The sequence below is a fragment of the Lycium barbarum genome, chromosome 12 (assembly GCF_019175385.1).
Source record: "Lycium barbarum isolate Lr01 chromosome 12, ASM1917538v2, whole genome shotgun sequence".
NCBI lineage: Eukaryota > Viridiplantae > Streptophyta > Magnoliopsida > Solanales > Solanaceae > Lycium > Lycium barbarum.
Genome location: NC_083348.1, coordinates 88,628,708 through 88,641,518, shown reverse-complemented (window position 1 = coordinate 88,641,518; position 12,811 = coordinate 88,628,708). Strand labels below are relative to the sequence as shown.

The 12,811-nt window shown below is 33.4% G+C and overlaps 1 protein-coding gene across 5 annotated transcripts; it reads right to left on the bottom strand.

The window, feature by feature from the left end:
- Positions 1-6,731: 6,731 nt before the first annotated feature.
- Positions 6,732-11,489, bottom strand: LOC132621748 (uncharacterized). 5 transcript variants are annotated; one of them, XM_060336128.1, is made up of 6 exons: positions 11,192-11,489; positions 10,840-10,915; positions 10,503-10,691; positions 10,013-10,115; positions 7,635-7,878; positions 6,732-7,243 (listed from the first exon to the last, which is right to left on the bottom strand). In XM_060336128.1, the coding sequence occupies exons 2-6, from the start codon at positions 10,840-10,842 to the stop codon at positions 7,159-7,161; spliced, it is 624 nt and encodes a 207-aa protein (XP_060192111.1). In that variant the 5' UTR covers positions 10,843-10,915; positions 11,192-11,489; the 3' UTR covers positions 6,732-7,158. The 5 variants fall into 5 exon arrangements, with proteins under 5 accessions (XP_060192111.1, XP_060192113.1, XP_060192112.1 ...); XM_060336130.1 differs by having other exon boundaries at positions 10,013-10,121; positions 10,503-10,595; positions 10,840-10,918; positions 11,192-11,487; XM_060336129.1 differs by having other exon boundaries at positions 10,013-10,121; positions 10,503-10,595; positions 11,192-11,487.
- Between the last annotated feature and the right edge of the window lie 1,322 nt (positions 11,490-12,811).

Genomic DNA, 12,811 nt, shown 5'->3' with positions numbered 1-12,811 from the left:
GAAGCATTATCTAAAGCAATACAAAGTGTTTTTCTATAAATGTTAAAAAATCTCATTATAGTAGACATTGAATCGGCTAAAAATTTTCCATCGTGACGACATTTTCCTTCGTCGTATAAAAAAGCTATAATTCTTTTTTGCATAACCCAGTTGTCATAAACCCAATGACATGTAATAGCAAAAAAATCTAAATGGTTAATACTAAGACCCAAATCAGCGGTAAGACAAACATTACAATTTAAAGAATTAAATACATGGCGCAAATAAAATCTATATTTTTTAAACAAATCTATAACATCGGCTCTACAAGTACTTCTAGGAATACTCTCAAATAACGGGTTATAACAACGTTGAATGTAAGTAACAAACCCCAAACCCGAGGGAAAGGAAAATGGTAAACAATCATAAGCTACCATTTTAGCTATTTCTACGCGTTCTTTTTTCTTGTCATACTTAAAATTTCTACCGGTTCGTGGGTCTATCGTCATTTGAATCCCCCCCACATTTGAACCCGTTTGCTCTCCCCAAACATCCATATGTTTGGTTCTCATATGAGCATTTAGTGTACCCGTTCCACCATCCTTACCAGTTCCTTGCTTAAAACTAAATACTTGTCCACATAGGGTACATGTAACTGATTGGTTTTCCCTATCCTTAGTCATAAATTTCCAAACTTTAGCTGTTGGCTTACGAGTTCTAGGCGGTTTGTCTTGTGTATGTGATTGTGCAGGACCTGTATCTCCTATGGGATTTTCGGGGGGTTGTGTTTCATCATCATCATCATCATCTAAGTCTTCATTAAAAGTGTCGGTAAAATGTTGTTGCATTGCCTCATGACCTAAAAGTGGATTATTTCCACCAACATCAATACCTAAATTAGGTGTTTCTTCCACAAATGTTTCCTCATTAAGCGCACCCCTAACAGTACGACTACTACTACCGGCACCACGTCTTAATCTCTTTGACATTATTAAATAGAAATAATTTAAATCACAATCAAATAAATCACAAGAAAATAAATTACAACAAATTAAATTGCGTAAATTAAATTTCGAAAAATAAATTGCTAGAATTAAATTGCGTAAATTAAATTTTGAAAAATAAATTGCTAGAATTAAATTGCGAAAATTAAAGATAGAGTTGGAACGAAGGTACCAAATTGCCGGATTAATTTCCAACAAAGCGAAGGCGGCTAGAATTGCAAATCCACCAAAGTTACTTCGGATTGTTGCAAAATCAGCAACTCCACCAACAATATTATAATTGCAAAATTAATAATTGAAAGTTGAAACTATAATAAGACTTTGTGGCTAATTATTGCAAAGTAACTATAATTGAGAGATTGAGATTTGAGAGAAAGATGAAGAAGAGTGAATTGAAATGAAAATGAAGAAGGGTTTATATAGGGGTGGGGGAGGGGTTAAAGTGTTAAAAAAAAAAATTTTGGGGGCCAAAAATTAAGAAAATGACCGTTTGGCAACGGCCATTTTTGCAAATGGACCGTTGCCAACGGTCCATTACCGAGGCCCAACGGCTCTTTCCTTTTTTTTTTTTTTTAATATTAACCGGTTTAACCGGTCCAGTTCCGGTTAAAAAAAATTTGGAACCGGACCGGTAAACTAATATCCGGTTACCGGTTAAAACCTGTTACAATGAACCGGTTGACACCTTTAGTTTAAGCTGTGCTATGGATCATGTAACGCTCCATTGGTGATTAATGAAATTGTACAAAAAAAAAAAAATAAGGAAAAAAAACTTATGTCCAGTTAAATTATATCAATAGTGTATTTACATTTTTTGATTATAACTTAATTAATTTAGAGTACTACTTGCAAATAGACGTTGGGCCGGAAGGTCTAAGCAGTAGAGGCTTATACTATAGTGAATAGTCTACAGAGTATGGACGTTTATCTTGATGGAAACTCATGTTCATGTATGCCCCAAATCCCAATTATGAAAGTTTTTTTTTTTTTTTTTTTTTTTTTTTGCGCGGATTGCCCTTCATTTGGGGTGGTCTTTAATTTTTGTCCTTCAAATTGGCGTTCTTTAAGTTTTGTCCTTCACCTAATATCCTGAGATTGTGGGTTCAAATCCCAACTCAATAAAGAAAAATTACAAGTCAGAATTTTGTAAATCTACCCATGTGGGCCTTAAGGCATTTGCATGGGCACAGGCAGAATTTCTGCCTTGAAGGACAAAAGTTAAAGACCACCATTTTGAGGGGCAAAAATTAAAGACCACCCCAGCGAAGGACAATTCAGCAAATTGCCCATTTGTTTCTCACCCGATTATGTACAGATTCATGCAGCGTAAGGTCCCATTCGGGAGAAGCGCTCCCTACCGAAGATTTTTTCATATACATGGCTCGAACCGAGACATCTGATTACAGCAGCAGTAGCTCCATCCGCTGCACTGGTGGTAATGATGAAAGTTATTGAAATGAAAGAAATACTGCATTATTGCCTTGAAACTTCAAAATAATCTGTGAAAGTAGTTTGACGCCGACTCTTTTATCTCTCTAATCGAAGTAAAGGAAGCACTTAATAATTTGTATAAGGCGCGTGAATTCAGTGTGTGCCGTTGTGGCACGGTATCACCAATTTATCATCATAATTTGACCCTTATTAATTACTACTAAAATACTCTTGGTTTGTTGGTTTGAAAGGTCATCAAGATAGCGATGTTGATACTTGATACGTATCCAATTTTTTTTAATTTATTCAAATCCCAATCTAGGATGATTAGATTGGTCTGAGTTTGAAAATCACCTATATGTCTCATAGTCAGCAAAGTTATTGGATTACATGATTACATTATATAATGCACGTGCACAACTCTAATGTAGCTTCGCTCCCACCTAAAATGAGTCGATTCGTACGTTTCCACCAAAAAAATATTTTTGTAACATATTTTTCAGTTTTTTTTTTTTTAAAAAATGTTTGGTATGTAAATAGAAAATGCATCTCAAAAGTATTATAATCTAAACAAATACAAATGGGATAGGGGTGACCGGTGAGGGTGGGATTGGGCGTATGAGGTGGGAGTAGAGGTAGGTGTGGTAGGAGGATAGAAACATCACTTGTAAATTTATTTTCCTTACTTTCCTTATAACGAGAGTTTCTCTATTGATTTAGGAAGAAGAACCTAATAACTCTATTAAAGACAACTGAAGCTTGATTCAAGTTTATCAATTTGCATAAGTGTGATTTGTTTTGTTTCGGTTATATGGGGTTTTGTCGGAAACATATTAAGGAGTTTCAGTATCAGTTTTGGAGGTATTGTATTTGGATATGATTTGAGGCGGTTTTGAGCTGAACTTTTGCGTCATATTAGATTTTGTTGGAAACGTTTAAGTAGCCTAAACATTTGAGACGGATTTGACCTTATTTTCAAATTCGAAATGGTGTTTTGTATTGTGATGGTAGAAGTGAGTCGGTCGATATGGCGGTGTTTTGGTGGTAGTGAGTCGAACAATATGTGAAATGGGAGAAAACTAGTTCTTGAGCCTGTGTATATTCACCTATATCATCCCTCAGTACTCATGTATCTCCAGTATATCCTGTATATTGGTGTATATCCATGAAAATTTGTGTATTATATATACACGATATACATAGGTGATGTATATTTCTCAGTGACGTTTTTCAGCGCGATCTCAGTTCTGAAATTTGATTTCAAACCAGTCCAAATTACCTCCAATCTTCCTCAAATTTGTATATGGTTTCGTCCAGATATTTTCGACCAATTTCAACCACACCACTAATTTTTTTGTTTTAAAAAAATATTTTTAGATGAAAAGTGGAATCATTTTTGGACATCAGTGCCGAAAACTTTCGGGCTATAGAGGACTACCTTGAGATTTATATGGGTTCTCGATGGGTTATTAAGTGAATTAAGGATGAGAATGTTTAGATCCTGGCATTTTCATTCTGTTTTGGCAGAGTTGGCTATGTACTGCCAACTCTATTGGGCTTCAGTTGTCAAGCTTAATCTTTAGCTAATCCGATGCCAATAGCTGTTATGGCTGGTATATATGTGTGACACATAAATGTGTGTGTATAAAAGTTTAGAATGACCTAGTAAAAGGGTCATGGAATTAGGGGCCTGCGAATTGCCGTTCTTTTTGGGTGGTCTTTAAATTTTGCCCCTCATATTTGAAATCTTTAAATTTTGCCCTTCGGCTAAAATTCATAGGTTCCAGGTTCGAACCCCCACACAGTCAAAATTAAAAAAAAAATCGCAAGGCAGAGTTTAAATTTCGCTATGCCCCCACCGGCATACACTTGTGAAGAAATTATTAAAGTTATGTCGGACCCGGCATACTTATGCCTTATGGACAGACTTGGCATAAGTATGTCGGGTCCGACATAACTTTGGTAATTCCTTCACAAGTTTATGTCGGGTCCGGCATAAAAGTTTGTCCATTAAAAGTATGCGCCCACCGGCATAAACTTGTTAAGGAATTACCAAAGTTATGCCGGACCCGGCATACTTATGCCAAGTATGCCCATAAGGCATGAGTATGTCGGGTCCGGTATAAATTTGGTAATTTCTTAACAAGTGTATGCCGGGTCCGGCATACACGCGACCCAAACCTTGCCTTGCAATTTTTTTTTAATTTATGCTTGAGCGGGGGTTCGAACTCAGAACCTCATGATTTCTGCATGAACGTTCAGAGTTGCAATGCGAAGGGCAAAATTAAAGACCAGCAATATGAGGGGCATAATTTAAAAATCACAAATATGAGGGGCAAAATTTAAAGACCACCCCAAAAGAAGAGCAATCCGCGCAAAAAGATGCCCGCACTGTTCCAGAAGCCCAAGCGTTTGGACTAAAATCATTCGAATTGGGAAGGTAATTCGCAGAATTATCCTTCTTTTGGGGTAGTCTTTAAAGTTTGGCCCTCAAATTACTAGTCTTTACGTTTTGTCCTTCGCCTAAAACCCATGGGTTACAGGTTCCAACCCCCGCGCAGTAAAAAATTTAAAAAGAATTCGCAAGGCAGAGTTCGAATTTCGCTCTGCCCCCTCTGGCATACTTTGCCTTAAGGCATATATTTTATTTTTTTACTTTTCAAGGCAAACTTTTAGTTATGCCTTAAGGAAAAGTTCCGCCTTATGGGGCATACTTTTAGTTATACCTTAACTAAAAATGTGCCCCGTAAGACATAACTAAAAATATGCCTCATAAGGTGAAACTTTTCCTTAAGGCGTAACTAAAAGTTTGTCTTATAAGGCAAAGTCTATGCCTTAAGGAAAAATTCTGTTTTATGGGATAGACTTTTAGTTATGCCGGATCTGGTATAACTTTAGTTTTTCCCTAAGGAGTGTATGCCGGATCCGCCATACACGTCCCCCAGCCTTGCCTTGCGAAATTATTTTTTTATTTTATGTCTGAGCGGGGGTTTGAACCCAGAACGTCAGGTATTTGCCCACCTTTTCAAACGAACGGCAAAACTTAAATACCACAAATATGAGGGACAAAATTTAAAGACTACCCAAAAAGAAGGGCAATACGTGCAAAAAAATGAATTTGGAATATTTTCTTAGATCTAGTTTGATCTTAAATTTTTAGATATACCTATAAGTCCAACTTAATCCAAAATCCAGATTATGAGGTTCCCAAAAGGCTAAAACATTACCCAAGTTGCATAGGAATTCGGCTTTTATATACAAGGTTTCAGGTAAACAATCATCAATTAAACATTCGTCTTCTCTTTTTCCTTTTCCTTTTTTCTTTATTTTATGGATTCCCTTTTCCGAGAGAATTTTTATATTGGCATTTGTTTAAAAAAACAGGTGAACAAATTTTTCCTTTCCCCTAACTTGTCTGTAATAGGTGACAAGCATATTTAGCTTAATTATATGTTTTTATGTGGTATCTTTTGTTTTTCTTTGTCTGTTTCCATTCTACTCCTGAGCTTAACCATAAGTATAAAAACCTCTTACAACTATGTGTAAGCTAAATATCTTTAGAAATAAATATATGTATTTATATTAAGTGCACATTCATCAATGCAAGAGAGTAGTGGTGGACTGGTGGGTGCATCAGTACTTCTTGACCACTGACTTAAAGATTTGCCTGTGGTTCCAATGTGAAATTTGTTGTTTTCAATCATCAGATATTATAGCTGAGACATCCTAATGTACAAGTTCCTTGCTGTTATATTCAAAAGTAAGAATTAAATGAATCCTTAAGCCAAACAATTGTGGATTAACATATAAATATATAGCATATAAAGCTACTCTAGAAACATGTCTTAGAGAAGTTCTGTTTTTGCCAATCAGTATGCTTAATAGATAAATATGCACTGCTCCTCTGACTGCTTTGAAGTTGGAATATTTCTTCTAAATATTGGTATATAGAGATTGTCCCATGCCATCATGCTCCACTAAGAGAATGTTTTACTAGTACTATTTCAGAGCTTAAAGTTGCAGTCGTGGACATCAAAGTCATACTTTCTGTGCTCTGTATTAAAGCTGCAGATAACAGTACTAAAGAAACCGCAAAAAGAACCAACATGAGTGGGAGACACGACGTTATACAAGATGATTTTAAGTTATATACACTAACATAATTTTTTTTAATACTATCATGTAGTAAAACCTTATCAGCTTATCAGTTAATGCTTATCATAGAAATTTATATATAATTCACTAAGTAATCTGATTGTATAAATACGTTTTATACCGACAGTACACAGAATTTAAATTCGAAGAAAGCTAGGAAGATAGCAAATAACGTCTGGTTCTCCATTAAACTCGTAAAATGATACAAAAAGAGAAACTAACAAAGAAAAGGTACGCATTTGTTTCTGATATGTGCCACTCATTACTATGGAATATTGCCAATCTTTGTCATGGTGTGTTTCTATTCCTGTCTTGCAACAAAAGGCAGCCTGATGAAAGTGATATATGATGTCTGAACCTCTGTTAATGGAAGTTCCTTTATATAGTTTTAGCTCTTTCTGACCGCACCCTTTACACCTTTTTCTTTGTTCCACCATCTTGTGATGTTTGTACTAAACTCTTTTAAAACCCATAATCAAGTTATGCTCGTGTCTCTTCTAGTTCTACATTATAATGTACAGGCTTCTGAGTCAGAACTAGTGCCTTGTTCTTTCCATTCACTTTTTCGCTGCTTTTAATATTGTCTCTATCATTCATTAAGAACATTGTCTTCTCCATTGAGCTTGGCAATTGATAATGTAAAATAGATCAATAACATTGTTCCCATACTTGACCTGTCAAACACGGGGCACTATCATATTAGATAAATTAAGCAAGAAAATATTGTTAGTCTACAATTTAACTCAGATAGTTAGGAGTACTTATTAGTGCATTTCAACATGTTATAGCAAGTTATATACCTTCACTGTCTGTGATGGTGTTTCACATGATATGGAGTTTAAGAAAGAAAGACTTATGAAACGTGTGATCTAAAACAAATCCTACATATTTGTGCAGTTATGAAATCTCATTAAGGACAAAATGAGAAGTTTAAAATTAAATTATTTAGTTATCAAATTTTTACCAGATTACCGCTTAATGCTTATCAAAGTTTACCTGTAATTATCTAATAAATGACTTGATTGCGCATAGAACTCACTAATAAAATTACATAGAGAAACTTACAAGGTAGCAAAGAAGAGAAGGATCCTCCTAGGATCAATGGTCCAATTAGAAGAGGAAGAAGATCGTCGGAAACTGAACCTCCTGCCACCAACTTTGCTTTCGGTAGTGGTGGCGCCGCCATGGCCGGCCACTATAGTGATCTGATTATGTGTTAGTGGGCTAGAAATGGAATTATCACTAGTCCCCACAATACTAGTCAATGCCATGGGCTTTTCTGGCGTGCTACCTCCTCCTAGCAATGAAGCTGCATATTTTTTTCCATTTTAAAAATAACATTCAGAATATAGACCCATAATTATGTGTTGGCTTCGTCCTTTATCACTCAATGATTTCTGATGCATGTGCCACCCTTATTTATATGAATGCAAACAAAAAGGAATGACACTCTGTTCTTTTATATTATTATATCTACAACAGGATTAATTAAAGCTAGCTATAACCTAATTTTTCAGAAGACATGTTGACACCATAGGCTAATTGTCCGTCACATTCGTTCTTATATGCAATCTTTTGTATTTTTGTCGTTCGTGGTATATACAGCTTGCACCATATGATTTTCATTTGGACCCATTGCATTAAGTAAACAAATTCATCTTTTCAATCTCAGCAATAAAATCTTGGCAATACTCACACTAGGATAGATCTAAACCTCTTCTTGCTGCTTTTGACTTGAACTCTACATACATAATATACATAATGAATTGTATTTATTCTGAATCCACTTTAAACCTGACTTACATCTTATTGTACATAAAAAATAAGTATGTTTTTGTTACGAAATAATGGCCTAGGTAATTAGCACGTCTTTGATTTAGGAAAAGAAGGATAGATTGATTTGTCTCATAATTTCTCATTTGATTAATTATAATTACCAAAGGAAACAACACAATGTACCAAATACTTGTAAAAACAAAGTGTGTACCATCTTGTAATGATGCTATGTGAAAAGACCAAAAAAAAAAAAAAAAAAAAAAACCAGAGCAGATTTCCCCACATTGATCTTCTTTGGGAGTGAGAATATATTATTTTGTTACTATGTGGTGGAGCTATGTCCCACCTTTAAATAATACTTCGCTGTTATAGGCAAAAATAATGTATAAAATTCAATTTTCATTTTTAATTTTCAAATTCTAAGCTTAATCAAACTTTGTACAACGAAGGAAAATTGTTTAAAAATTAATATATGTATGATATTTTTGTCATAAATAGTGTATTAAATTATCAAATATTTGGTCAAAATCTATACACTTATTACTGATAATCATAAATATTCTATTTTTATAAAGATGGTTAATTATTATATTACCAAAAAAAGAAGATAGCTATTATATGGGTGGTAATATTACAAAGAGCGTACTTTTATAAAGTTAGTTGTTGCTGTTATAGGTGAAATGCTGTTATAAATAAGTAAAATATAACATAAAAAATGGTTCCGAAAAAACTTAACTATTATAAAGAGGTGTTGTTATATGTGAGTGCCGTTATAGAAAGATATGAAACCGCCCTGAATGTTTGACAATGAGATTGCATTGAGCAGTACGTGATATGTTTCATGTGAAGCCAAATATGGCTGATCAAGTTGACATTTTGTTTTAAGTGATATAGATATTTTTTAATCCTTGGGGTAGTCGGTAGACTCTGATTGTTGAACTCTTGCTAGACCATAAATATACAAAATTTAAAATTATTATTGAGAATAAAAGATATTTTTCCTCAATTTGTGTGTCATACATTTTTAGTAAATTTCAGAAAAATGTCATGTTAAACAAATTAAATTTATACTTTTTATTATTTTTAATGAAATAATTTATAGTCATACAAAAATCTATGACTTGTTTAAACTGCAATTTCAATTCAAAAGTATTTATTTTTTCCTTAAACTATGTGCTCAGTTAAAACACGGTCACATAAATTGAAACGATAACAATAACAACTTACCCATTTATCTCACAAAGTGTGATTTTGGGACGGAGAGTGTACGGAGACCTCATCCCTACCTTAAAGGTAAAGAGATTGTTTCCGATAAATTCTCGACTCAAATAAAAATAATTCAGTTCGAAAAAAAATAACGACCACATAAATTGAAACGAACGGTGTAGAACATTGATGTAGAATAAAACGACCAAAACTAGTACAAGGAGTAATAAATGTATAGAAGAATCCGATTCCTTTTAATTTGGAAGTTCTACTTTTCGAAGGGGGTCATATAGTCATTTTGTTTCACTTTTGTCTATTAAATACTTCAGTGACACAAATGCATGTAAGACAAATACAAATTTGATGATTGGCTTTTGTTTCTAACACCTCTTTGTTTTTTATACATTATTCAAATAAATGATAAATATTAAATTAATAAATAGGCAAAAGAAAAATATTACCTCTAGGGGAACTTGCCGTGAAGTTAGTGTCTTTCTCGTTGGCAGCATTTGAATTTGTTTTCCTATCGCCGCTTCGGAATGATCCTTTTCTTGAAAGGTTTCTCTGCAACTTTTTTCAATCAAAATTATATTATAAGTAACATAAAACAATATTCTCCCGGATTTTGCAATATCATATTACTATACTATAACTTTTTTCAGTATTGTCCAAAGTCAAAAATTTTCATCTTTTTCTTCCTCTTGTACATCTTTTTATAAAAATAAATTAAACATAAGACTTAGTCCTAGTAAACGAAAATTGACCAATACTGAGTTCTGTTCTCACTTCAACAAAGGTGTCCGGATTAGGATAAACTTGAATCAATTGTGAAATTGATTGATAATTAATTAATTGAACTATCAAAGAACTTGTCAAGGGGTCAAAATTTTCAGGGAAACAGAGTATTCAAAAACATAGAGGAAAAAGAGATAAAAAGAAAGGGTAACATACAGTAATTCTTGAATTGGCATTTATATCTTTCTCTATGATATGAGAAAAACGTTCCATGTCCACAACAAAGCTATCTGATATTGTGCTTGTGTACTGCAATTCATTTATATGATTAGATACACAAATTCCCTGAACACCCTTTTCTTCAAATTCTCCAAATAACCTTTGTTTCTCAGCACCCATATTCTCCTGCAAATTCATCTCCAAAACTTAAAGTGAATTTACAGAACATATACATACGAAAAACATAAGAAAAAAAAAACGAAAAATAATATTCCTTAATAAAACAGTATTCAGAGAAAATAAAAACAACTTTGAAACTGAAAACAAGACTCACCATTTTGGTATAATCCACAATTGTTGCTGAAGATGGAGGAAGAAGGTGTGATTAGGTAGTGTTTGGAGGTTTTCACCTGCTAGCGTACACAATTAAGAAATCACAGTTTATTACCTGATATATTTGACAACAAAAACAAACAGAGAACAGGTCCTGATTCCAAGTCAACTTTTCTCTGTATGAATAAACAACTCTTTGGCAAGTGTATATAGGTGAGAAATGACAGAAGCTTTATTTGCAAGACTCTTTTTTTTTTCTTCAACTGCTACTTATATTATCGGTTTGAAAATAACTTAGCTTACCAAATTCACACTTCAAAAAGAAAAGAAAAAAACTCTTTTTCTTCTTTTACCTTCCTTGTTGTTGAACTGCTAATTCCTCTTGTTTCTTTTAGAGCTCTTAAGTTCCAACACACAGACAGTTAGACACACAACATGGATGTATACAAAGACACATATATATAGGAGTTTCTTCTTAAAATATTTCTTGAAAGGTTTGTTTTTTTGTTTTTTTTGTTATAATTTTAAATAATGATGGGAAAATTGAAGGAATGTTTGAGGGGTTTGAGGGGAAGTTTGATCATGTGTGGTGTTGTGTGGACAGAAAGAGACTCTTATTTTAGGTCGATGAGGTGTTCGGGTGTCTGTATCTCTTGAATTGAGTTGTTAATCAATCAAAATATATGACTCATTTCTGTTAATGCTGATTAGTTTTTTAGCTAAGAATGTTTTAGCGTTGGGTCCACTACGTTGGGTGTAGAATAAGCAACTGCGGGCCATTTGTTTTTTATTTTTTAAAACCAGTTTAATTATTTGATATTTGATTTTGTCCTAATTAATCTAGATTTCTAATGAATAGGTCCATTAAAAGGGTTAAAGTGTTTTTTGTTGATTTTTTATTTTTTATTTGCAAGCCTCGAATTAAAACCTCTAAGTACTCCATCTGTCCCAATTTATGTGGTATGATTGAAATTTCGAGATTTAATATTTAAACTTTGACCGTGAATTTGGACATAGAAACTTTAAGTTTTGTGAAATAAGTATATATATCTGAAAATTACGTAAAAAGTACTATAAATCACTATAATTAACAATTTAAAATATTTAAAAGACATATAAAGAAACTTCAGTTAAAGAAAAACACGGCTGACTCTTGAAATTTCGATTGTGCCACATAAATTGGGACAAAGGGAGTATAGTAAAGGAATTTTTATTGTCACGCTGCATCAATCGAGAGTTGTGCCGTCGGCTTTATGTATCAATTATAATTATTTTTCTTATTCAACGAAGGTTATTATTAAGAATTTGTTTTCTTCTTTCTGCTTTGATCTTATCTTTTGCCTACATAATACAAATTTTCTTAAAAAAGAAATACGTCCAATTTTGCAGAGAGACTAAAAACGATTTGGAAACTACAAAGTCATCAAACTGCCTTCTATCATTCTATCTCTCTCTAACATTAATTATTTATTTAGGGGATAAAACTGTTTTAATCGTCAAAAGTTCGGTTCTTTTTCCAGTCAATGGTCAATTGTCAAACAGACTCTGATTTTGCACAATTGTAAATTGGGAAGGGGGTAGAAAGTAGAAACGACATGAAAGAAGAGAACAAACGAAATTTATTCCTTCGGTCTCGGGTTAATTATCTTAAGTTGATTACATTACCAGTCAAAATTGATAAGTTTTGACCTTGATCTTTTTTTTTTTTTTTTTGGTTTCCCAAAATCGGTGTCTAGGCACCAACTAAGTCCAGATTCATAGCGAAAATTTCACATTTAAGGTAAAACACTCCCTAACAAAGGCCAATTCACACCCAGCAATATTCGAATCCGAGATAGTGAGACCTTTGATTAAGAATGAAGGAGTATTTACTACTCGACCACAATTAGTTGCCTTGACCTTTCAATACACAATAATTACAGCATCGATCAGCCATGTAGATGTAGCTTTATTTAATGATTCTATTATGATTT